The sequence below is a fragment of the Dermacentor variabilis genome, chromosome 10 (assembly GCF_050947875.1).
Source record: "Dermacentor variabilis isolate Ectoservices chromosome 10, ASM5094787v1, whole genome shotgun sequence".
Classification (NCBI taxonomy): domain Eukaryota; kingdom Metazoa; phylum Arthropoda; class Arachnida; order Ixodida; family Ixodidae; genus Dermacentor; species Dermacentor variabilis.
In genome coordinates, this window is record NC_134577.1 from 67,805,252 (window position 1) to 67,832,670 (window position 27,419).

The 27,419-nt window shown below is 46.9% G+C and overlaps 1 protein-coding gene across 1 annotated transcript in view; it reads left to right on the forward strand.

Moving 5' to 3' along the window:
• Positions 1 to 18,515, forward strand: part of RanBP3 (ran-binding protein 3) — a 37,577-nt gene extending 19,062 nt beyond the window's left edge. Inside the window, exons 7-12 of the mRNA XM_075672936.1 lie at positions 2,147 to 2,219; positions 3,856 to 3,988; positions 6,013 to 6,134; positions 9,503 to 9,617; positions 10,711 to 10,847; positions 15,530 to 18,515. Of these exons, the coding sequence (XP_075529051.1) occupies positions 2,147 to 2,219; positions 3,856 to 3,988; positions 6,013 to 6,134; positions 9,503 to 9,617; positions 10,711 to 10,847; positions 15,530 to 15,832 (883 nt within the window). The 3' untranslated portion in view covers positions 15,833 to 18,515. The remainder of the gene's footprint in view (positions 1 to 2,146; positions 2,220 to 3,855; positions 3,989 to 6,012; positions 6,135 to 9,502; positions 9,618 to 10,710; positions 10,848 to 15,529) is intronic.
• The last annotated feature ends 8,904 nt before the right edge of the window (positions 18,516 to 27,419 follow it).

A 27,419-nucleotide genomic window follows, 5' to 3' on the forward strand; every position in this document is an offset into this window, starting at 1 on the left:
TGTTCTGAAGATTGGAGTTTAGTAAAACTTGATCATCTTGGCAAGTAATTTGGTGAAATAAAACGCAGTCATCTGCAAATAATCTAATTTGAACAGGGGTAGTTATAACGTTAGTAATGTCATTGATATATATCAAAAAGAGGAGAGGTCCGAGGACGCTTCCCTGTGGGACGCCTGAAGTGACCGGCAGGTGGTTTGAATAGCAATCATCAATACAAACAAATTGTGTGCGGTGAGAAAGGTATGAGGAAATCCAACGAATTATGAAATTAGGAAGACCAATAAGTTCAAGTTTGTAAATTAGTTTGGCATGAGAAATAACATCAAAGGCTTTGCTGAAGTGTAAAAAAATAACATCCATTTGACCTGCGCTATTTAGTACACTTGCAAAAGTATGAATGACAGAAGTTAGCTGAGTGACAGTGGAAAAGCCTTTTCGAAACCCGTGCTGATGGGGGGTAAGTTCCTTGTTATCGTTTAGAAATGTAGTTATGTAGTTAGCTATGATATGCTCGGCAAGTTTGCAACATGTGGAAGTTATTGATATGGGACGATAATTAGCAATAGGAAACCAAAACCACCTTCGCGGCGTTCCTACGCTTTACTGCATAACATGGCTGTACAGCGGCGAAGCTGACTTTAAAAATTTTGCAGTGAAGTTTACATTAGGAAATCGGCCACCATTCTGTAAAATTTAGTGCACGTTAGATTTTCACTTTGTTTGGGAGCTTTAATGTCATTTCTACATTAGTTTCTTCTACATTAGTTTTCTACTTCGGACAAATGAGAAGTGGCCACATGTTTGATTCAGCCGCATGTCAGACTCGGGCAAATGCTGTCAAATGAATCAGCAGTGTGTTCTGGCGTTTCTTTTTTCAGCACATTGTGCAATTCGACCAGCCGAAAAATGAGATCAGTTTTGTCAGTTCCTTCAGGATCAAGTTAACGGAAGTTGACTGTATTTCGCTCCCTTGTTCACAGGAGCCTCTTGTACATATTGGCAACATATTCTTACTATGTTCCAAATGTGTTTCAGGACTCCTTTAAAGGGTTATAGATTGTGTTATAGGGTTATAGCCTGCTCTTCCTAGCACTGTCGTGGCAAGGAAAACAACATATTCACAGTGGTGGTTCTTTAACAACCACCAGTGTTTGTTAATGACAGATTTGCAAGTGAGTTTTTAGTTGCCTTGATGACAACCTAACGATTTTTAGGCGTAGAGTTGCAATCGATATATCAAAGACCATGCTGCAGCGCAAGTGACTTATGAGATTTGTTTGGAAAAAATGAAATAAACTTTTATGCGTTAAGACTTTGTTTATGTCAGAAAGGCATTTATAGCATGCATTACTTAGAGCGTTAGCCTTATGGCCACAGAATGCTGCATTATAGCGTGTGAAGCAGCACGGAAAAAAGAATTGCTTGTTTGTGTGTTAGCTGGAGTTCCCCAGGCAAGAGCAATGACCTTCAAGATAAACGTTAACATGTCTAACCGTAAACATCAAAGGCCACATGCTCACTCAGTGGTGGTGCTACTTTGTTTACTGTCTTACTCATATGGCTACCACATTCGTTAACTGATGCCTGAGTGTCTGGGGAAATTTTATTTAAGCATATTTTATGACACAGCATGGTAGCCAACCAAATGGTTATGAAGGTGGGTAGAACTATATTCACTTTAAAAGCACACAAATTTCAGTCCCGCAAGAAGTCCACTAAATGCAGTTTCGAACTGCACAGTGCGACGTAATGGAGGCTCAAATGCAGAGTCGGCAACCTGGGACTCACTTCAATAAATGACGTGGAGCTACGCAATAATGACAGTGTTTTTTACTTTTTGTGTTCTAATTTTTATATACCGTGTGTCGGCACTTACTTAATTCACTGCGACACTTATGGTGAGCTTATATATAAGCACATCGGTGGAAAGATGCAGAGGAGAACTGTTCCAGGGAACTCTTCGAAGACTGGTGGGGTTCTCTTAGGCCAGAATGATTTGGAACCCCTGGAGTACTTCTCTGGGATAAGCTGTGCAGTTTTTTTCTCAAAAGCCTACACAGAGGCTCTGTTAAAACATGTAAAATTTTCAGGGGAAAAGGAAATGCAGGGGAGATTGGTCTTTAATACTTGCACTCTCCGTTGCAGCAACCACTCTCCACATGCAGCGGCGCCACCCGACGGATTCGTCTTCGGCGAGAACCTGCGGGAGCGGGCTGCGGTAAGTAGTTGCATCCGTTACCATGGCAACATAGCTTGCCTTCTTTGCTGATACCTGGAAGTGAACATTCTGCAGCAGCACTGGTTAATGGCAAGGGAAGCGCCGAAACGTTGCTGCGACAAGGTTGGCAGGACCAGTGCATGTAGCTGAGCCCTGCTGTAGATTACAGCAGTGCTTCCCCAGCCGTGGTCCACAGGCCTCCGAGAGTCCTGGGGACAATTCAAGGGGACCATTAGACATGCTGCAGAACAAAGTTGTGTTGGAACGATGACATTGTTGGATGGATAGATGCGACTGCCCCTGAACGTTAAGTGGTGCCTTTAGGGATGCATACACAAAGGAACAGCACGGAATTCGGGCACACTTTTAAAGAGAAAATTAAGTTGAACTGTATTAGTACATTACCCTTCTACAACACCCAAGAAAAAAGACCACTCTTATTGTGAGAAGCTTGGTACGCCAGAACGCAAAAGTGAAAGAAAGGGGCGATGTCTTGAAGTTACCTACCAGCTTGCCTTGACGTCGTGGTTTTGATAGCGTCTACTTGGGTCTACTTAATCTTTTACTTGGCTTGTGTTAACATTTGATATTGTTGAATATTCAGTGGAATATCGTGCTATTTGTTGTTTGCTTCGGCTCGAATTTCAATATTCCAGTGGTATGAATAATGCTGCAATTGCTCCAATCTACTACATTCTGTTAAAGCTGCTACATCTGCTCTACAAATCACAGACACTGCTCCTGCTCCAAAGTTGCTCCAGGATGAGCCCTGTTATATTGGAATCCACGGCAATGAGGAGGCGGTTGCTGCCTCCTTATGCAAAGAGTGCTGTTGTATCTCGTGCCATTCATAAAGTTAAATGTGCTAATTCAGTCCAATCCATTGTGCACTTGCGCACGTTCGTGGTACACCATATACGCAGGTTCTGTGTAGTTTAGGATAACATTCTGTCGTGCCTAGTTATGCGCGCTGAGCAAATTCTACATTGCTGGAGTGCCCTGTATTCGTACCTTGTACCGATGGTGTAGCGTTAGTGCTAGAGGTGTTTAACTCTTTATATACCATGGTGAAAATGGTCATTTTTTGTACATTACACTGGATTTTATTTTCTAGCGATAGAAGGAAGTGATTGAAGGAAACAAATTTTTCTTCCATAGCAATGTATGGTTTCTCGCCGGGACTTTCCAGTGTGTGTGAATTAAGCAAGAAGTGGAATTAATCGAGGACGAATTAACAGTAGCTGACTGTTGCTAATTAACTAGTTAAATAGCGAGTCGATTATAGCACAGGTAATGCTGCCCATCATTGCAAATTGTGTGTCACCATGAAAAGTAGCTTCACTAAAGCACTGGTTTAAAAAAAATTGAATTTTTGCTTGTTGCCTGTGCTGCTCACATAATACAGTCGAGCCCAAATATGACGAACACCTTCATTGCAAAAAAAAAAAAATGCGTTAGCTATACAAGAAGTTCGTTATAAATGGACTTTCTTGTGAAAGTACCCAAACAGTACCCGAAGGTTCACTCTGAGTGGAATGGTATATGTGCTCGACAGCGTGCATTTTATTTTCTCAGTCTTGCCAAATCAAGCAGTGAGTTTCTCGGGCAGTGTAGCACAATTTCTGACGTACTGCAGAACTTTGAGGATGCCTCGTCGGACTCCTCGATTGCACCGACGTCCACAGAGCTCTCCTTCCAGCAGTTCCAGCAACAGGCCGGTCAAAGCAGCGCAGCCAGCACGGAGCAGCCACCGGACGTCGCCTGTGCGGGTGAGTGGTTAAGGCCTCTGCTTTCGCCTTCCTGGTGAGAGCACCTTGTACTTTGCCCGCTGTAGTTGCTCAGTGGCTATGGTGTCAGGCTGCTGAGCACGAGGTCGCGGGATTGAATCCCGGCCACGGCGGCTGCATTTCGATGGGGGCGAAATACGAAAACACCCCGTGTACTTAGATTTAGGTGCACATTAAGGAACCCCAGGTGGTTGAAATTTCCGGAGTCCTCCACTATGGCGTGCCTCATAATCAGAAAGTGGTTTTGGCACGTAAAACCCCATAATTTAAAAAAAAATCTTGCACTTTGCCTGGAACATGTAGAAAACCTGCCTCTAAAGATGAATGGACAAGAAACATTGTCGTTTTCCAAACTGTAGCACAAAGCTACAAAGGAAGCTCAGGTGTGTTTTGCAGAAAGGAAGCTTTGCAGATAAGGGAAAATTCGTCCTGGTCTAGAGATTGAACTCCTTTCTGGGGCGGTCACTCTGCCATCTAAGCTAACCAGGAGGCTACCAGGTTGCAGAGTGAGGCCGAATTAATGCAATTTGGAGAACAGGGATGCTGAATAGGCTAGATCAGCTTTTGCAGTTACGTCTGTCTGGGAGTTGAAGGAAAAAAATTTAATAGGTAATCTTTAGAGATTTAAACATTCTTCCTTGTGAAAGAGACGCTAAAGGGAAATATTAAGCCAAGTTAGGCCTATGGATTGTTAGTGTGGAATTCTATCCTATTAAAAAAAATTTTTTATGCTAATACAGTCAATACAGGATGACCTATTTTTTGGACATGCCCGATAATTTGGATGCCTTAGAGTCAATATGTAACAACGGCTGAAATTTTTGCCAGAAACCTTCGCCTACCGATTTTCTGGACTTTTCATCATGACTGCAGGTCTGAAACGGCCTTGATCGAAGCCACCGCCACCGCCATTTTGATTATTTTGCTGCCTCGGAACAGGTGCTTTCACATGCAGACCTCCTTCCAATTGTAGCCACCACCGCCACAATGCCAGGCCTAGCTACTTCGACGTTCGCTGCCAAGCTTGCTGTTCGGTGCCATGTTTGTCAATGAAACAATTCAGCGCTGTTAGCAACGACGTCGACTCTGCCTTTGTAATCCTCGCCAATGGCTTCGAAGCTCGGAAAGCACGAGTTTCATAATGCCGGTTTCCGAAAGTCAGCTTCGCCTCGTTACAGCAGTGTTACGCGGTGAAGCATACGCGAAGTATTGCGGTGAAGCACATTAAAAGTGGGAAGGGGCAATTGTCACGGGCACAGTATGTACTCCTTAATTATACACGTGTGCACCCGCGATCTCCTGTCACAATACGAGCACCGATGCGCCTAAGTGTACTGGCAAGCCTTTAGAGCTATTTTGGATGTGCCTGTGGCGATTTGAGCTCTTGGAGGCAGTAAAAGGCATACATTTGTTTTTTCGGACTGCCCGAATTTCCAGACGTTTTTGGAGCCCCTAGGGAGTCCAAAAATCAGACATTGCCACCGATGATTCCGCTGCTGTTCTTCTATATATAATGTCATGCCAATATGGACAAGTTGCGGTAATCTTCACGTGACCTCCCCTTCTGCCATGAATTGTGATCCGTGAATCAGCCAGTGCTGACCTCACAGGAAAGGTACCATATCCAAAAATAATTGGCACCATACCAATTTTCCTTCTGTGCCGTTTCCTCGCTTACGAAAACTGTTTTCTTGCTACGAATGACGAATCCGTTATTACAGAAGCCTAATCTCTAAATCAGCTTGAGTTAATACATTTCTTTACTGTCCCTTTAGGCATCAGTACGAATATCTGCCTTTCTCTGCATACTCAAAACAAAAGAAAAAGCATACCTGAAGTATGAGAGGTGCCGCAATAGTTATTGAGTGAATTCCGTAGTGCTTTCCTTCAAATAGTTCAAGAAACACTGGTCTACAACTTTCACTTTTGCTTTGTTGCTCTCTCGTTTGACTCCAGTTTATTTCCCTATTTAAGCTACAAAATAAGCTGTCCAATCTGTGCTGCAGCGAGTCGGCATGCCAAAAGCCTGACTGAGTCGGCCGAGGAGTACCAGTTGCGGCAAGTCAAGCGGACGTATGACGAGGTCGCCGTGGTTACGGGAGAAGAGAACGAGTTCAACGTGCTTCAGGTAAGGGCTCTCTGGTGCTGTAAATTAGAGTAGTGTAGTTTGTAGTGAGTAGCTATATCGTAGTGGACGAATAGTGGCCAGCCAGCTAACTGGCGAAAAAATAATCGGGATCTGCACGCAGTAGTGAAAAGGACGTCTATTCAGACGAAAACTTGTGCCTTGCCTAGTGAAACCGGGAAGTGATGGGTATGACCTTCGTCTCAGGTGCGTAACCATTTTCCGTGTGCAGTCTGTTAAAAAAAGAAGTGGACCACGATTCAGTTATGCTGTTTATTGCAAACACTAAAACCTTGTTCATATGTTTTACAAAGAAACGCAGGAAAAGAAATGTACCAACTGGGAAAACGTGCAATCCAAATGAGCTAAAAAATTTGACAGACTGAACTTTAGTTGACATCTGCGTAAGGCGAAGCGTTGCACCCATCGTTGCGGCACGAGACGCTGACGTGCGTCAAGTTGGTGGGGCCCAAGTGACCTGAGATGCATGTTACCGGTTTCCTGTTGTGTTGTGTTTTAAGACGGCGATGGGAGGTAACTGAAACGAAATCTAGCTGATGGGCGACAGCGGATGCCACCTACAGCAGGGAATGGCGCGACGTTTGGGTTATCACCTATTAAACATGGGCAGTATGCTTCCAACTGTACTACACCCCACGTCCTGTGAGACAGATAAATAGGGTTGACAGCGGCAGCTGTGAATGTGGTGTGCGATGACTGGGGAGGAGATTTTCTGGTACCGGAATAAGAAACCGAGTGCGCGGCTGGCCATAGATCTTCCTACAATATCAAACTCTATGGCACTGTTGTTTTCATGTGAGAAAGGCGGGCAAGTATTGTGGATGCAGTGGACGGCTATGCACGGCTTTTTTTGTTTACGTGGGATCTAGCAGTCGGAAAATATATCATACTATCACAGTTTGGTGATGCATTCGAACGTTGGTATCGAAAGATAATGTTTTCCGGAAATGTATGAACCAGCAAAAAAATTAAGTTCAGCTCAATTGGGTCATTTTTTGTGTTTTCGATCGCGAACGTTGGTGTCGGGAAATGGTACGCAACGAGATTTTATTGGCGAGGTTCTACTGTATATGTTGTGCGTTGGGATATGTCCTATCCCTCTACAGTCAACGACCGATTTTTCGGACCCTCTAGGGAACGTAAAAACGTCCGAAAATTCAGGCAGTCCGAAAAAATGAATGCATGCGAAAAACACCTTTTTTTCTTTTTTTCTCGGATCTAGAGGTAAAGGGCGAAGCACCATGCTTCCGAAACCCTGCCAAAGCATCAGTCAACGTGCTATAAAAAGAGGCGCTCAAAAACTCTGTATGCAGCCGACTGCCGGTTTATTATGTACATGTGCATCGTTGGGCAGCCAGTGTTATTGCTGCAGTGGCTTGAAGAACTTGTTGATTGTTGTTTGGACGGCGTTCCGGTTGCATGCGATCATATTCGCCTCGATCTGAGCAAGGGTCATGTCAGAACTGCACACCGATGAAAGAGTCAACAGTGCTCGCTTCAACTCGGCGCTTGTAGGCGGCGCAGGCATTGGCTCCTCATTTTCAACATCGGAGTCTTCTGAATCCCCACAACCTGACGGACTATTCCCTCGTCAGTCAGTTCCGCGCAGAAGTCGAGCTCATTGTCAGCGTCAACAAACTGTTCAAAAGTTATTTCTGTGGGTACGGTACTACTTTCCGCGCTTCGATGCCATCGGCGAGGACGACGAAGACGAAGTTGGGGCCATCGAAGGCAAGCGAAATCCTCAAGTGGCGAACAGTGGAGTTCGCTGACGAGCGTCGAAGCACCTAGGCCTAGCGTCGCAGAGCACACTTGACACAACAGCACAACCACACAGCACGCTAGCCAGAACGTGGCCTGCGCAAACAAACGAAATAGCGCCGCTCCGGAAACTCCGCCGGAGGCGGAAGTGCGGCCATTTGCAGCTATGAACATAGCCAGCGTGGCCAGACCAAATCGGTGTGTGACGGCTAGATTCGGCTAGTTGTGGTTCAAAGCGGTGATATGCTTCGGCTGCAAGTCGATCTCCTTCGCAAGGGCGCTGTGCGAGGAGCCAAAGGACCTTCCGTCGCGTCAAAAAGTCCGGAAAATTGGACGGCGGGGGGTTCGAGCGTCCGAAACTTCAGATGTCCTTATACATTGATTCTATGGGGCTCGTGGCGGTGCCGCGAAGATGTCCAAAAGTGGTAAAACATTGAGCACCATGATGGCTGTTTTGGGTTTCATATCTGCAATTTTTGGGCAAGACTTCTTGGAAAAGAAAATAGGCACGTGTTAGAATAGGATAAATACCATAATGAGACTTTGTGAGCTATGTTTATAGCTTCAAAATCTTCTTAGGGCAGGCCGAAAATGTGTGTTTTGGACAGGAGATGATGTGTGTTTAACACATTAACTGTCCCTTAACTCCTTCCTTACCGTGGCGAAAATGACAACTTTTTTTGTAGGTAAAATTACATCTTTTTTGCATGCTATTGCACTCAAAATTCTATGCAATACATGAAATCAAAGCAGAATTAATTTGTTCTTCATGCACGCAACATTTATTGATAAGACTTGCGTAATAAAAGAAGTCTAAATTGCCAAAATCAGTATTCTAGAATAAAACTGAACAAAACTTGTAACGATGCGCTTGTATCTAAAAGAAAAATGATAAAATATTTTTAAAATATACAATATTTTTCGTTATCTAGTAGCCACTGTCTGTGAAGAAATCAATTTTTTCTTGAAAACTACTTGCACTGCGAAAATTTTGCTGGAAGCCTTAGAGTGGCCATGCGATGCAGCAAAGCAGCTCCTCGGTGTGAAACATCGGAGAGCGCTGCAAGTCTTGGAGCAAACTCTTGTTTTCTGGTGCATTTTGGTGTCGTAACGTTTTTTGCCATTTCCGTATGTTAACTGGCTAATGCCGAATGGCTTCATCTGGTGGAGGAGCATGAGCTAGCTGTGTATCAAGTTGTGGGTTGATTTCCATCCTCGTTGCTCTCACAATTAAAGTCAGATGAAAAGGCAGCATCCTCTGGCTCGCTGCCGCTCAACCTGTCCATGGAAACGGCCGCAGATGCGCAATTGTGAAATCTGCTGTGTTTCAGAACGCCCACGCCGTTTCCTGAGGCGACCGTTATCACTTACAACCCTTACAAACGGTAATGTCATTGATAATATTAATGTCTTCCAATCTTTGTTTATGTATACTCTGCACAGTTAACAGTTACGCAAGGTTAAAAAACGGTGTTTGACATTTCGGCTGGTGTAGAGGTCCCCAATGATAGCAAAACGCAAAAGCATTGCAAGCGTGATGGAAGTGGCTAACCATGTGATGTGCTCATTTTCTATGTGGTCTTATGCAGATCAACTGCAAGCTCTTCACCTTCGACAAGACAACGAGTTCCTGGCAGGAGCGGGGTCGTGGCAGCTTGCGACTCAACGACCAGGAGGTCGATGGGGTGCTGCAATCCAGAATGGGTGTGTGTTGGCATCTGGGAAGTGTCACTTGAAAGAACGAGGGAAATGAAGCAAGCTGCTTTAAATTCTGTCTGTTAATCTTGCAGAAATATTGAGTTTATGCATCGGTTTGTCTCCATTATTCGCTTCAGTCATGGTGTCTCCATATGGAGGCGAATTTTAGTTGCCTACCGATAATTTGGACCCCTAATGGTTATTCAGACAGCTTCGTTGCCCTGCCTCTGGCCACATAGACGTAATGTATAAGGAAGACCAAAATTTGATTGGGGCCTAGCGAGATTAAATGGCACGCAGGTGCAGCGATGGTCTTGGAGGTCATGCGAAGGTGAAGGGTGAAGGCACAGCAACGTCACATTTGGTTCTAGCAACCCCCATCTTTTGCGGCCATTTATGGCCTGCTGTGGCAGTTTTATGGCATTCTGTGCTTGTTTATTCAGTGGGTGTGGTCCAGTGTGTGTAGGTTACAACACTATGCTATGTTCAAGTACTTTCATTTCGATAAATCTTTTGATAGCCTGATGTTAGTCCTTCCGCACTTCAATGCTTTACGCTGAAATCACGGCATGAATTTGGATCAACTCGCCCAAATCGCCTTTCTAAGTGAAAAGCTCCGAGCTCTATTTAGCCGCCACTCGCTCGGTCAGGTCGAGACTCAGGATGTTTACACCAAAGTCTTGCTTAATTTAGGACAGTTGGCAACCATAATCAGGACAGAAAAGGTCATCGACCTCGCTGTGGAATGCGTGAGAGGAATTGGGACTAGTGATGTACTATAGGCCTGTACCATTCACGTTTAGGGATGTTGATAGTATCCTTGCTGAAATCTGTTATGGAAATGGGCAGGGGGTGTGGTGTAAAACTTTCAATGAGTGGCCTGTCCCATTACCGCAAGCTTGCCAAGGGGTTGGAAGAATTTTGTTTGAGCCAGCAGGAAACCAAGTTAATTAAGAGATTTGCAGGCTCTAATACAGGGTAAGTGTTTTGCCAGTTGGAGGCAGTTCGAGGGTTGTGGAAGGGGGGCCTTTTCTCTACAGTCGACACGATTGGTCGATGACAACTGTTGTCCTGTCGTGCCCCACTTTTCCCTTCTCAGTAATGCGGACCCAGGGCAGCTTGCGCGTCATCCTGAACACCAAGGTGTGGTCCGGAATGGTCGTGGAGCACCCCAGTTCAAAGACAGTTCGCACGACGGCCATTGACCCCGATGGAATTCGTGTCTACCTCATTCAGGTGAGAGAGACATACAGGTGCAATTATATTTTCTAGGGGTGTGCGAATACTGAATATCGAATCGAATCGAGAAAAAAAGCCAAAAATCGAATATGGTATATCAGAAAGGTTTTTACAAAATTTAATGCTTAGAAATTTTGGGTAAGAAAATAATGTGCCGCGCATGCTCATGGGTCTTCTAGCATTCTACAGTAGAATCTTGTTGATACAATCTGGTTTCGTACGATTTTCCAGTGCCAGCGTTTGCAATCGAGTATGCAAAAGATGACCCAGTACAGTTAGGCTTCTTTTCAACCAGTTAATGTTCCCGGAAAACACGGATCTTTCGGCACTGATATTCAGTATATTGCCAAACTGCGATTGTATCATATTTTCCGGCTGCTAGATCCCATGTAATCAGAAAAGGTGCAAGGCACACGCAATCAAGAGCAATACAGTAGCTGACGGATTTTTGGACTCCAAAAATTCGGACTTGATGGATATTCCGGACTTCATAAATGCGCCGTCAGGATTCCCATAGAGATAATGCGTTTTCGCGAGCCATATTTTGGACGAATTTAGGCCCCAAAGTTTGATTTTCCAGACTGAATTGCTTGTTCCGCGCCGCACTACTTGATCTTGGAGGCCACCATGTTGTATTTTCCGTGCAGATTTTTCATGTCAAACTTTCCTGCCAAAATGCCCTGCTCGAACAAACTGCTGACCCAGGCTGAACTCGAGGAGCGCAAGCATAAGATTGCCAAAGCCACAAAAACCTCAACGTGTCTCTCGGGCCGCTCGGGCCCCTCCAGCTTAGTGTGCGTCGGAGTCTCGTGTTGCAACGATTCGCTCAACGCTTCGCATTACGTAGATGTCAACTGCAGTTGAGTCTCCCAAATTCTTTTAGACTCTTTAGATCACATTGTTACGTAGGAAGACGTATTGTAGGAAGATATTGTTCCGTAGCAATATGTTTCCTGGTTAGCAAGTTTTTTCTCGCATTTTTTTCTGGAACATGTCAACAAGGTTCTACTGTACTTGCAGTAAAACAGGTCAAATTATTGGGTTGGGAAAAAAAATTCTCTAATTAACTGTATCACAACTTATAGAATTAGGACTTTGAGAGTGACCTCAGCCAAATAAGTGAATTTTATTAGCCCAATGTTCCGGAGCTCATTCGTCTCCTCCTTCAGGTGGTATTCTTTGGAGGTGGCGGTGTGTGCAGCTTTCGAAAGGTCATTCGTAAAAAAGGAGGGAGAGCTTGGAAGGTAGGGAGACACCTGATACACGGGAAGGGGTGAAAGGGTGGGATAGCTGCAGCGGTGCTGGTTGGCTGGGATGACCGATGCTGGGGGCGCTTGACCTGCGAGAGTGCCGTTGAATGGGGGTGGGGGAGCCCAGACGCTTTGGTGTTGGTGACCTGGGGCAGGGATCTACCTGGCTGGGCGCCTTTTCCTTCTTTTGGTCATGTCATGGATATACACAGAGGGTAGGTTTCCCTTCACGCGATTTATGTTGCCCCCTGTGTTTTGAATGTGCATGACTCCAGTAAACTTGAACCCGGTTATATCGAACTCGCAAGAAAACACCTATCAGTTCGATGTTGGGCATAATTTGATATAAGCCTGCTAAAGGATTGGGTGTTATAAAAGCACATACCGTTTATAAAAGCACTTTATTGATGAAATGAGCTTAGTTTCGCATGAAATAGACCTGTATTTTCTTCTGCGTGGGCAATTTCGCTGCCTGCCACGCACGCACTTCTCCACATTGTCTAAAGAGTTGGAGCAGCTGAGGCTGCAACCTGCCACATTTATGTAGAAGCGCCGGACTAGTGTGAGGGCACCTATCACCTCGGAGGATGTGGGCAAAGATCGTTGTTGCTTTCCTCATTGTGCCCACTTTCACTTGTGCTCGGTACGATGTCAGCAATGTAGTCTTCACTTTCGGGCTCTCTCGTAGTTACGACACCATCATGTACACTCACAAACTCGTCGATCATTCATCCGCCAACGGCTTTCGGAAATTTTAGCAGCTTGCTCCATACTTCGGCGACACCGGCAACAGCTTCGTTGCACTCATCAGAATTTTCAGTCATTAGCGGGCGCGCGGAAGCCAGCACATCTGAAGCAATTTCGGATGAAGCACTTGCACACAGCTGCCTCGACATCGCCGTGCGTATGGGTCAGGCACCATGGGCACTGGGTCGTGAGTTTGTCCACTTTAGCCCTTATCTTCCCCTTCCTTCAAGATCGTGCTAAGAGTGCTCCTCGAAATCTTGCACACTGTGGCGACATCCAACTTCTCACCACGTTCGACTTGATTCACGATTTCGAGCTTCACGGCAAAAGGCAAATTTTGTCGCTTTGCGCTAGCCATCACAGCAGCACGGTGGGAGAAGGCCCGCAAGGCGCAAGCACAATGAAGCAGAAAAGCAGCGAGATCACTCGCACTTCCACCAGCTTGCACGTTGAGGGCACGAGAGCCTATGATTGGCTGTCTGAGCAAGCGCTGCAGGTGGGCCAGGATCATTTTTTGCAGACGGAGTGCCGACGGCTCGCACTACACGGTGTGGTCACGGTAGGCAGAGTGGGTGGATAGAGCCGCACCACCGGGTTTTGCCGCCGTCACGAGGGAAAGCCAACGTCGGGGGCACTTTTACGCCGATTGACGTTCCATATATTGGGAGTTGCTGCTTTTTTTGTTTGATATAAGCATAACTTTTGCTATATATACTCTTTGTAACTATACCATGCTCAGAAATTGATCTATATACAGGATAATTCTATGTAAACAGGTTCGATATAGTCTGGTTCGAGTGTAGCAGCCTTTTTCGCGAGTTCGTCTCTGTTTGAAGGATTTGGGTTTTTTGGAAAGCGATTTTGTTGTCGGCATCTTCAGAATGTTTGGCGATGGCACTGCGTAGTCAGTTGAGTGTTCTGACGGCAGTCTCGTGTTATCTGATTCTTTCTTTTGGATTTTTGGTATCCCCGATGTACGTCTCCGAACAGTCGGCACAGCTGATTTAGTAGGCGACACCTTAAGCTTTTTATTTTGGTGGATGGTCTTATGGTTTAGGGAGAAGGATATTGAAAGTGTTTATCGGTTTGCGTGCGACTTTGAGGCCTTCTTTTTTCAACATTCGGCTGAGAGCTTCGCTGGCACCTGTGATGTATGGGATAGACACTTGTTTCCTGTTAGGGGGGAAGTCAGCGGTTAAAGGTCCCATAGTTTGTTTCTTCTTTTTTGTTGTACAAGTTACACGAACAGATGGCATTCTAAAATTTTAAGCTACTGCAAACCAATCCACATGGGCTGCTACCTTCACTTCGAATCCAACTATCTGGCAAACCGCAAGACATCTGTTTAAATTCTTTATTCAAAAGAGCCAAAACTCATTGCTCATTTGAATCAGATCAAAAGAAAGAAAGGAGAACGGTTCTCAGTGAACTTAAAAGGAATGGCTACACAGAGGACTTCAAGGACAACAAAAAAGAAGAAACAAACTATGGAACCTTCAACCATTGACTTTCCCCCTAACCCGGAAACAAGTGTCCATCCCATATGTCAAAATGCCAGCGAAGCTCTCAGCTGAATATTGAAAAAAGAAGGCCTCAAAGTCACGCACAATCCAATAAACACTTCCAATATCCTCTTCCCTAAACCAAAAGACCGTCCACTAAAAGAAAAAGCCCAAGGCATCGTCTACAAAATCAGCTGTGCCGACTGTCCGGAGACGTGCATCGGGGAAACTAAAAATCTAAAAGAAAGAATTGTATAACATGAGAATGACGTCAGGACATTCTAAAGACACCGACCGCAAGAATGCTAGAAAGTGAAATCCTTCAAACAGAGATGAGCTTGCGAAAAATGCTGCTGCTGGAGTCGTGGCACGTTCAGAATACGGAATGTAACATAAACCGCATGAAGGACAAGCATGAAGGACCTAGAGTGGTGACCCCACTCTAGGTCACCAACACCAAAACGTCTGTGCAAGCGAGCTAGCAGGTCAAGTGTGTGTGGAAGAGCACTGGAAATAAAAGGCTCATTTGTATTGCCTCCTCCCAGTCAGTCAAGGTGACCAACCAGTGCTTGAAATCTTGTGCAGCTGTGCTATTGCAGGCTCTTCTGGCTTTACTCACTGATAAACAGGGGCTTTATTATGTTAGCTCTGCTTTCCATTTTGTTCTGTCGTCTGCTGGTAAAACTTGGGCAGTTCTTCCACGCACTTTCTCATCCACCGTACACGATGCAGACTCCCCCAAAATTAAGCTGCATAAACTTTTGGGCGGGCAGCCTTCTTTCTGCAAAACTAGAGAAGCTAGACCCACGCAGCGAATGGTGGAATGAAAAATGATGATAGGCATTCTGTTAAGACTCGGGAAGACAGCGGTGGATGGATAGTGGATAGAGAGAAGGAGCAGGTGGATTATGGGCTCACATTGCACCGCCAATGACCTTATAGGCCACGTCGCCGATGCTGCGAGCTTCCTGCGCCTTGCACATTGTCTGCTTTGGAGCCTTCCGATGACTGCCAAAGCAATTCCTGCATTAGCTGGTGGAGTTCAGTGCATGTGTACTTTTGGTCATGCAAGTCTTTTTATCCTCTGGGCTTACTGAATTTGACACGCAGCAATGATAACAAGTATACTTGGCCTTAAACAGTGCTGCGATGTGTGTGGGCGAATTCTGTGATTTTGCAGGCCAACGGCAAGGATGCTGAGCAACTGTACGGGGCTCTCGAATGCCGCGTGGCATCACTGAAGGCCGCGGAAGACAGCGGCAGCGGCGTGTTGCCCATGCCAGCGGCCATGCAGGGACTGCCGCCGTCTGCGGACAGCTCGTCATCGTTTCCGGAGTCGGTGGGAAGCCTGGAGGACGACGGAGCATCGCAGTCAAAACGGCCCCGTCTACAGGAGTCTGACGGAAGCCTCCCGGACAGCAGCCATGGAGAGGACTCGGTGGCAACGGCTGAATGTGAGAGCAGCGCGGAAGACAAGGGATAGGCGTTCTCTCCACGCCTGTGAAACACTCTTCGATGAGTCAGTGAGGGGCGGAAGAGCGTGGGTGAAGTGGTGAAGCCATTGCTAGTGTTTGCTGAGTTTGGGCTCCCCAACGGTTAGCGGCGTGAAGAGGTTTGATTGGCTCGAGCTGGACGATTCTTGCCTACCCGAATTAGTTCTCGGGGAGGGCCGTGAGGCCAGAAGGGTTTCCACAAGCTATGAAGCCATTGTTTGAAATCCTGAGCTCAAACTCCAGCAGAAGCAAAAGTGCATCAGGCAAGGACTAAGACTAAGACGCCTTAACAAAGACAGTGTACTTTGTTTCTCATTAGGGTATTGCTTTATTTTATGAGCATCGAGATTCGCAGGGTTGTAATGCTGAACAAGCCACTTTCTTTTTTTTTTTTTCCTTGTGATGCAGAAACTCTAGGCGGGGAGCACTCTCTGTTAGTCATTTTCAGAGATGCTTTCACATCTGCGTCACTTGGCATCCGGCATAACATTTCACCGAGCTACGGGCCCTCTGCTTGCACGATTGGCAAGTCAGCGTCCACCGAAAGTACTGTCCTCGAAATAAATTGATCCCAAATGTGACCATTGCCTCGTTCGCTTTGTTCCTCACATGATGAAGACAAAGCTTTCTTTGTAGCATTTTTTTATACTATGCAGCCTTTACTTGTTTGCCCGCATATTTTATGCTGTCTCATTATTTAATCTCAGAATCTGCACTAGTTATTATTACAATGATGTGGTATCGTTGGATTTGTGTGGCCACGGCACGAAAGCTAGAGCGCATTTCAGTTCCAGCAGGACACACACGGATGCAACAGCAATGGTAACCAAATGCAGTGGCGTGCGAAATGGTGGCCTGTGATGTTTGGGAGTGTGCGGTTGGGATTAGACCACGGTTTGGCTGCAATATTTTCTGCATCAGCAACCCCTTAACAAAACACTGCTTCCACTGAACTCAACGTTATGCAAGTCTACATGTCGTCCTGCTTCAAGCCTATGCTGTGTATATTTGTAAGAAAGCTAAGAACGTGACAGACGAGCAGCAACATCTCAAAGCCAGATGAGAACGAGTTTGTTACGTTGTCGCAATGCCCATTTCTCACTGTTTCTTCTTTTTGCATGTTACACGAGTGTTCAAAGAAGGATGTATTTCCGCAAGCCATCCCCTACAGCCACATTTTGAGCATGCGTGAGTCGACTCAACTGCTTGTGCGCGTTAATAAGGGTTGGCGAAACTGGCCTCAGACGCCATTGCTCTGTTACCTTGTGCAACATTTCCTGCAAAAACCGTTGGGGTGCCCAAAACACGCAATGCACTCTCCCATCTCTTCTTTCTGCTGTTTTGGTGTGCAGTTGCGCGAGTGTAGTGTAGTTGCTTTGCCAGTCCTTTTTTATGCAGTTTGTGTTGCTGCTTTTGTGTCCCTTCTTTTTTTTGTTCCTGCTTTAATGTCCAGGGATGTTTAAATCCAAAAAAGGGCGTACAAGGGTCCCCTTCTTGCCCACCGTGTGGGTGCGCTCCGAGTGTCCCTTGGAGACAAGTGACACGTGTTGTTGTTTTCTTTTTCTCCCTGCATATTTAGGCAGAGTAGTGCTTTCAGAAAGCCAAGCTTTGCCCGTGTTTGCCCGTTTCTGTGTAATGCCACGACAAAAATGTTCTTGCGACGCGTCAACTACTTTCTTTCTCGAGTGCGCCACGAGTCTCTGAACTGTTATGCAAGTACTTGCATTGCGTGTTAACGGTATTGGCTTGGAGTCACTGCGCCCTGCCAGAATGTGATCTGCTGCGGTCAGCAGCCTGTTGGCTTCAAGAAGTCTTGCAGTGGTTCAGTAGCTGCCAGTTTGTTGCAGCTGAGATTGTCACTGAGTGCTGTTCCAGGGCCGAGCTTGGCCGTGCCTTTGCGTTCGGCTCCAATGCAGCCGTGGATTGATGGCCCTGTGAATGGTAATGCGTCGCTGTGTCGTTGGCAAAAGAATGTACTATAACGCTTGATTTTCGCTGCTTAGTTTGACATTGCTTGCGTGTTGTTTTGGCACCGAGGTCGCAGTGGCTTCTTTCAGCTTCACTGCGGCTGTGGATTGGCTGGGAACCAGGCAGGGCAGTCATTGGGAGGGAAGTTCATTGACATGGCATTGTTCATTTGAGCATTGTGTACATAAATAATCGGAAAAGCGGCCCTTGATCAGCGAATGCTCCTCCCAGCTAGTAGTATTAAGGATTGCCTGCCAACTCTATTTTTCTTTCTTTTTTTCTCTGACGCCATTTCTCGTCCCACGGCAGAGCAGCTTAAGAGACAGGCTTCCTGTAAATTTAGTCCGAACCCTATTTGTGAAAAGAGTGCGGCTCCTCTTGCCTTCAAGCCTATGTTGGAGCAAAGTTTATTGCTCGCTTGATTTCTGTTGTGTGAGCATTTCATGTCTTTTTGAGCGAGCTGACACCACCTTTCTCGCGGGTGTTAAAACGTGTTTTGCTGCATGCCATGCAGGGTCAAACCCACAGTCAGTTTATTCAGGTTTTGTTAAGATATTCTTTTTATTTGGACCGTTAGTGCGTCATGTAACTAAATGCATTGCCTTAAGGCTGCCCGTTTTTCAGGCAGCCCAGTGGCATCTGTATAGTAAACTTTTCTGTAGTATGAACACATTGTTTGAAAATAAAGCAGATGTGACAATGTAACTTGACAAACGTTGCTCTGGACGATACATTTTGCTGTCCTAAAGCAAGAGTGCCTAGTATGGTGACATTCCTATGAAATATTAAGGACTTCCATCACAAGTAAAAATTATACCCCAGCACATGACCTTCTCGCTTGTTAGACTTGGTCCAGTGTGCTTGGTTTCTGGTAGCTCTTGCTCGCCTGACAGTTCATGTGCTTTGCCAACTGCTGTGTGCAATTTTTTTTTTCCTGATATGCTTGTTCAACTTCTTGTTGTTTATTGTGACAAAAATTTACTGTGTTCGTTGCAACGTGCGAGTGCAGCAACCGCACATTGCTGTTGCAGCCATTGTCCTTTTGGAAAATTATGCGCTGAGCATAGCCTGAAACGGCAGAAGAAAACAAACTTGCCACAACATGATCACGTGTTGGGCCAAATTTTATTGGCTTCACTTTTGTTACATAGTACTCCCTTCTAGTGCTTTCATTTCTCCGTGGCTGTAAACTAGGCAATGAGTTGAACGAGTCTGTTCTTGTCTGAGCAGACTTTCCAGGCTGCTCAGACCAATGCGTAGTAGCAAGAGAACAGTTTTGGCACAGCGGTAGTGAGGCCCTGAGATCGGTATTAAAAGCTGACCAGGGCCAGGGCTTGCTGACCCGGGCTTGCTAGTGCTGCAGTGGCTTAGAGGCTATGGTTTTGCGGTGCTAAACATGAGGTCGCGGAATCAAATCCCGGTTGCGGCGGCCGCATTCGATGGGGGCAAAATGCAAAAACTGCCACGGTCTGTGCGTTGGGGGCACGTAAAAGGTCCCCTGTTGCTCAAGATTAAACCGTGGCCCCCCACTATGTGTGCCAAATTGTTTTGGAAGGGAAAACGTGAGAATTCCGTTCCGCTTGGTATTAGCTTCTGGCATATGCAACTGGTCATTTTGGAGCGCTGTGACAACGGTACAGAGTTGGTATGAGGCAGCTTCAAAGCTGCAGTGCTATAACGTAAAGCTATCCCAAAGTTTTCTATTCCAATTCTATTCTATTTTCTATTCCGATAGGCCGAACAAGATGATTCTGATTCGATGCTTTTCTGCCAAAAGTTTTCGAGCTGTGCCCATTTTTCCTGTCTGTCACGCGACGTCACAAAAGTGCGAAAACTTACTGCGTCAAAGTGACGTGTACGCGTTAAAGATGCATTACTATGCCGAACAAAAATGAATTTTTTCCAAATAGCCGGAGACTGCCCCATTCCAAAAAGAATAGAAGATGGCTGCCCGCAGATCGCTCAGGCACTGGCTACTCACGCCTGCCGGAGAGCATGGATTTATTTGCGTATAATAAAGCTTTTCGTGTGGTGGTATGATGTTATCAAGCCCTTTCAGCACGTATACGACATCGCTCTGCCAACTCTGTTGAGGATACGTTTTGCAGCATTCTTAACTTTCCGCTGCACGCTGCTGCGATTTTCAACCAGCCACCGCAAGCAAAATATGGGGTCATGGACCAATAACAGACACTGGCACCACCCTCTTCATCCGGTTATCCATTCACTGCGCTGGCTCGGCCCCATCGAGACCCTCTCCACTTGGGCATGCTCCTCGCCTCTTGTCAGTCATTCAGATAAGAAAAACTGCTCAATGCAGGCAATGTTATTAATTTCTAAAGCAAACAAAAGTGACCTACAAGTAGGAGTTCATTTGATTGGGATATTCAGACAACACTGGGTCACCGCGCTGTGCTTGCGTTGGCAGTCACGTAAATTTGGTGTCAGGAGATTGGAATAGTTCTACGTTATAGGGCCCCTGCATTATGAAAATCGGAACAGTCTAGAAGATAATTAGACTTCATTATCCCCATTGTAGCCTGTATGTGCTAGCGGTAAAGCTTTGTTGCTCTTCTATTCAAGCTTTGGAGCATTGACAGAGCTCTGTAAAACGAGTAAAATATGCCATTAGTCGCTCCTTCGAGAAAAAGGGCACGCCAGCACTTTGGATTTGAGCCGTTTTTATGTGTACGTCGGTGTCATACTTTGCAGAGGCTGTCGTCACCACATGATCAAGACACCGCGCTTGTTTGTTTTCACTGCAAAACCTGGTGAGGATCTTAAAGAACCTAAGGTAGTGAGAATGTCTAGGGGCAATTAAACAAAAAGAAATAAAATTGACGAACACTTACATATGCTTACTCATCAAATCCACTTTTGTGCAACTTCATCCACTTCACCTTAATTCGCTTCACCTGAAGTAACATTGCTCTAACTGGTTCTGACTTTAATTCACATTCCTTCGCTGTAATTCACATCAATTACCCATTATTACTACTAGTTAACATTGTTTTTTACTATCTTCTGTATTACTACTGAGGTTACCCCCTGGGCTCCGGGGTTGTCCCGAGAGGCCCAGGTTCGATTCCCACCCACATTGAAACTTGCGAAATTTTATTTTCAGACATTAATTTACTTTGTTTACAGGAACCTCCCCGAGAAATGCGACGTCAAAGCGAACATTTTCTGACGTGTTTTTTACTCTGCGCCGTCAACCATCGCTTGATCACGCTGGCTTTTCTGCCTCATAGGACATGCGTGTATAATGCTTTACCATTAAAATCGCGCGACGGTTACCAGCGTGTGACGCGAATGTTAAGCGTTGGCTGCGGTGTGGTCTAGGCTAGGCTCCAGACCCCGGCGGCGAACACCCGTGCCGTCACCAAATCGCAAGGACGCGGTGGTGTTGCAGGAAACAGCTCAGCGTCACGTGACCAAACTCGTGTCTCATTGATAAAAGCGCACGTAGCGTCGGGGGCTTGCCCATGCCCGTCGCCGAGTTAAGTACTCCAATGATAGGCTTCCATCGTTTCGGCAGCAGTGGCAAGGGTGTTCTGCAATTTTTCCGGTTAAGCTGCTGTCATATCGCAGGTAAGAGGCGCTGAGACCATGGGGGGAGGAAGGGGGGCGGCTGCCCCCCCATCTGGAATTTCAGATATTTTTTTTATGCACTAGCAAAAAGCTACACAGCTTGATTAGCCTACCCACGTCCCCTATTTCCGTATGAAGCGCCTTTAAGGATTGCGAGCCAACTTTGCATGTTACACATTATGGGTAATCACGGCAGTAAAGGAAATGCTGCCTGTGGTGGCTTTTGAATAAAGCGAACAATCGAGAGAGAAATGTTGGAAGTTTTCACGCGGAGCTTTCTTTGCCTGATCCTTCTACTCTTGCGCTGCTGTTTTCTTGCACGCCGCGTCGGGGGCGTGGTTCAGAGCGTGTATATAGATGACAGCAGCTTCGCAGAGAGGATAGGTGACGCGAGAAACTCGTTTGGACCTTTCCATCGCGTGGCATGTGCACAATGCATGTGCATGTGTGTGTCCTCTGGAGCTCCCTGGGCGTTTGCCACATTACCCTCTTGACAACTGTAATTATTCGTGACACCCCCTGAAAAGCATTGCGGAAACTGAAGAGGGAACGTAGATAGAACTGTTGAGAGCAGGCAAAGAATGGGTAGAACTGACCAAGGTGTGCTTTGTTTTCATGGTCTTGTTGGCATTGCCTTTTACTAATCTGTATAAAAGGCTCAGCAGGATAGTAAACACGCAGTTAGCGCAGTGTGTGTGTGGTTCCTCCTTTGTGTCCCGTCTTGAAGCGTTGTTCTTTCTCTGATAATGAACCAACTAGACCGTCAGTCAATCATTGCATGCATTTTTTCATTTCTTGTGCTAGTAATGTGCGCCGCTTCGGGTATTCCAGCCGGAACACCACCCTTTCGTAGGCCATTTCTTTTTCTTCAAAATCCTGGTGTGTACTACCACCACGACGAATCGAATCGGAGAAACCGAATCCTTACAGTGAACATTTCATTTTTGGCACCGTATTGCAGCGTCATCGTTGGCAGTCTTGCGGGACACGAGACAAAGCGACCCCTTCGCATCTGCGCCACATTCGTTCGTGCGCAGGCGATGGCTGCCAGGCTGTTTCGCGTCCCCGAGCTGTGTGATTCAGCATTTTTCGTTCCCTTGGCGACCCACGTTTCACCAGTGTCGATGACTTGCGTTATCTCCTTTGAGAGGCAGCGCGTTCTGAGGAAGTGTACGAGGGGGCGAACTTCGGACGTGTATACATGTACGGTGCGTTTTGCACGGCGAACGCCCTGTATAATTTACAGTTGTTTAGGCGAAACCTGCGCTCTGAAAGAATGCAAACGGAAGCGTCCTGTGGCTTTCAGCACCGCAGGGGATGAAACCGCGGCCGCCGCTGCTGGATTTTGGTGAGTAGACAAAAAGATGCACTATATGGGGTCACCTGAGCTGTCACGTAGCCCTTTTTATTTTTAGAATAGCTGCTAAATTTTGCATTGCAGCGTGTAGCATATCGCATCGGGCATGCTTCTGCGGTGGCGACGGTGTAGCAGAACACGCACGAAATTCCAGAACATTGGTGTTGCTGGTGGAACAGCATCATAAGAGGCCGAGCCCGCGACCTCGTGCTTTGCAGCGCAACGCCATGTCCCACTGCGCTACTGGGGTGATTCAGCGATGGCAAAGTTGCAAATTGGAACCCATACAATGCGGTTGGACGCAACACAGGGATAATTAAATAGCAATTGCTAGTAGAGGCGTTCGTCCTGAAATATGTATAGGGTGTCTCGGCTATCATGCACCGAGTTAAAAAGGAAAACAAAAAGGACGTGAATTATTCTACGCGAATAAAACCAAGTACATGTTGTTTAGAGTTGGTCATTGGACTATTTGGTTCTGCTCGAGAGTGAGTATGCCTAAAGCCCCCCATCCACGTTTTCGGGCGGCGCGGGGATGGAGGGGCTTAAGTATGCTTACCTATACTAGATAATAGTAGGTCTGGGCAGCGCTGCTATGGAGGCACCATAGTGCTAGAGTCTGCTCGAAATACTAGTATATAACCGCGATGCTTTCTTTGGCTCTTCTCCCGACTTTACGGACGCTGCTGCTGCTGTGGTATTGCTCACGCGCGCCGCTAGGTTTCTTGCAACACCGCCACATGGCGCTCGCCTCCGCGCGTCCACAAGAAGAAAGAAGCATGTGCTTGCTGCGGTAAAGCTAGGGAAATGATGGAGCATGTTGTATTAGAAAGTGAAGACATCTGCCCCGCGGTCGATTTAGGAACCACTGGCCTCCTTGAAGCCCTTCGGTTCAGCGAGAGCATGGGGGAAAATAAACATGTCCGCAATAGAGATTAGTAAGAGGCGATTGGAAGATTGGTGGAAATGGGGAAACGACAAACAATGGAGGGCGTACAAAAACAAAAGTTCACAATAGGGATTCAGAAACTTTGGTTATGGGAATTCATCGTGCTTTTTTTTGCTTTTCTTAACATAGGTAGGACATCAGACAATAAAATAAGAACTTGGTGGCGCAACCCACCGTCCCTTTCCAAAGGGGAGACTCGTAACATCCATCCATCCGGCCGGCGCCGCTGCTGCAGCGTGTCGCAGTTTGTGCGCATGCCACGTGCTGTGCTTGCTTTCCAATGCGACAAACATGCAGGTGCTGTGATGTGGAGGTCTGGTGCTGGACTGTGATGGCGTAAACATTGCAATCGTCCACAGGCCGAACAGAGCGCTTGAAGCTGGCTTATCAACAGCGTGCTGGCCAAGTATCCAGAAGGAGCACGTGATCACTCACCAGCTAAATGGCTCCAAAGCGCACACTCGGCGTCGAGGACACCCGGGCCCGAAAGAAGGGTCGCGAGGAACGGGAGCGTCTTCGTTATACGCAGCGAAACGGGGTGCAGACCGCGAATATGTATACAGTGTACACATACAAATATAATAACTTGAATTACGTGCACTCTCATAATTCAACTAAAGTTTAGCACTTCTGCCACGATGCGATGTGCCGTGTGAGGCAATTATAATGATCAACCCTCTCGGAGATTATGAACACTGACGCACAACAACGCCTCAAGCAAACGCGTCTCCCTGTTTGTTCTTTAATTGTACTACGGAGACAAACAGCGTGTGGTGCACGCAAATTAACATCAACTGGCCACTCTCGTATTGGACTAAACGCTGAAGAGATTACACATTCGCCGCCATCATTACCGGTAATTATCGTCAGTCGAAGCAAACAGCATACATAGCTTCGCTTACATCGATTCTCACCGTGCGTGTGGTCCGCATATTCGTGCACTCTACTAGTGCGCACTCAACTGCCTCGATATCGCGCTTCTCCACGGCGCCGACATCGAGGCGCTCTGGTGCGCACTGAAGTTTAAGGGGCTTTAGTTCGCACGTGATAGCAGCGCCATCAGTCTCGGTGGGAAGCAAGCAAGCGTATACGTATGCCTATGCGAACCGCCAGCTATCGCTTTATTACAACCACTTGCGTGCAGCGAAATGTGGTGGAGAGAACTACGCAATCCAGCGCGCCAGCTCTACCCCTGGGAAACAGCCACCGCTGCACTTGCCACGTGTTCGAATCATTACGCTGCCTGTCCTTCACTCCGTCACCTTCAACCCACCACTTGCTCCCCTGAGGACGTTAGCTTACTTACTTACTGCCATGGAGCTTACTGCCATGGAATGCTACCAACTCCCCCAAACCAGTGCCCTACTTCGGCCAAAGCGACGATTTCTAAAACGGTTGCGCGCTCAGTGTAGTGTCTGGCCAGAACTAATGCGATCGCAAGTCTTCAGCGCCGTGTGCAAGTCATACGTAGATTCCAGGCCAACCCGTGTAGGCAGAGAAAAGATGAGATGGAGGCAGTGGAAGCCAGCTGGAAAGCGTAGTAGCTACGGATTAGTTGGCGGGAGCGCTAACGTCACGCTCCGCCGAGGTCATCCTGTACCCACACGTGCCGGGAGGCGAAAGAGGAGGAGTGGCTGTGCAAACCAGCCAGGGGCGTAGGACCATCCGGTTTGTTTGGCGCGAGCACTGATCACTTCCGCTTCCGTGGCGAGAGCAGAAGGAAAAATAATTGGCAGTGGCTTAGCTCGGCTATGCCACTGATTGCACTGATTGCGTCCAGGTTAGTCTGGTTGTCTAGCTATGTTTCAGCGTTTAGCCAGTCGTTCGGCGCGCTGTTCGTCTGTTTCCTCTTCATCTCGTTCCGATGTCGATTCCAGGCCGCCTCCTGCTTATCAGAATTGTCGCCCTCCATACTGCCGCCTCAACTGTGGTTGCGGCGCACGCGAGCTCTCCTTTTCAATCCTCCGACATGTTATCAGACATGCGACGCAGCTGGCGAAGCGAGCGGAGGCGAGCGCAACGACGAGAAACGCGGTGTGACGTCATACCAAACGGCGGCGGCAGAGAGGCGCTGCGCAGCGGCGGAACACCTGTGGCTCGGTGCTACTAGTGGCGTATGCGCAGTAGTGACTAGGGTGCAAGTGAGAGAAATATCCGCGGCGAGGCGCGCGTTGTGACGTCATGTGCCTCCTCGGAGCACCGCCACGGCGAAATCGCAAGTTCGCGGCCAGTAAAGCTTTCGCTTTAAAAGGGAGGCAGTAGAAACCAGCCGGGAGTGTAGGATTGCCCGGATTCGGTGGAGCGAACGTCGACGTCCCGCTCCGCAGAGGAAATGGTAGGCACACAGGATGGAGTCATGCTGGCACAAAACAGGGATAGATAACTGGGAGAGCATATTAACGTTAGGGCATCGGCTAGTTGATTATACACATTCCTTCGGGAACAGATCTGAGCGCACGGACAAGAACTCGAACACCATTACAACGTGCCAAAAACAGTGAGTGGCTATGTGGGCGTACATTGAAAGCAATGCGGTTGTCGGCCTTAGTTTGACATGTGTGAAATAGAAGCAAGAAAATTATGCAGAAACTCCTCTGAACTTGTCTAAATATGCGTAAGCATGCTCCCAAATTTCAGTTCGCCCACCCGCAAATTCCAAGTGGTCCCGCCCTCAAGTTTAAGTTTGCCCACCCCAAAACTTCAAGTTGGCCCACCCTTAAAAATTTTCATCCAAATGTTGGACCACCCCTACACATTTTCTATTAAGGCCTATGTATCCCATCGGTGTGCATAAATCTGATCATATGAGTTTTCACTCATATCAGTTTTTTTCATTTGTACCTTATCACTTTCGAAGCTACCAAACATCTACATTTGCACCATAACAACGATTAAATGCCTTCGCAAATTACGCATTTTTGTGCAGCTACAAGATTACACTTCTCGCGTGATGGACAGATTTTTCTGGGGTACTCGCCAAAGGATGCTTACACATAGAAAAATTCGGCAGGGACCATCTCACAATGATCGTCGACGGTAATGCGATAAGCATTCAACCAATGTAGCGACACACAGTATCGGCTGAAGTCACGTTCTTAAAAAATCTGTAGTCATTCTCAGACTTCCGTTGTTACGGTTATATGCGTTATACACCGTCTCCAGTATAGGCCAACTTTGGTATGACACTCGCTCGCCGAAGTCGTCTATGAGCATGATGGCATGACGGTGACTGTACGACGACGAGGCAGTAACAAGGGTGGAATGACGAAGAAGGAATGGTGCTGATGGAACGACAAAGGCGTTATGACGACGGTTTCACATGGAGGTGACGATAAGACGACAGCGTGGCAATGACGACACGAGTACAATAGGATGACGAGTGTATGACGACAACCAGATGACGAAGCCGGGATGACAATGGCGGGTCCACGACGGCATAACAACGGATGCATGACAACGACCGTCTGGCGATGACGCAACGAGGACGACGGAAGGACAATGGTGACCTAATCACTATTGAATGATGACAGCATGATTACGCTAGAATGACGCCGTTGGAACGACGACGGCATGACGACAATGGGATGATGCTTTTTAAGTGATAACGATTGTAAAACGACAGCGTCACGACGATCACATGAGGACTGGTATGATGACGATGGCGTGATGAGAGTATGAAAAAGTTGGAATGACGCCGATTGAACGACCGCGA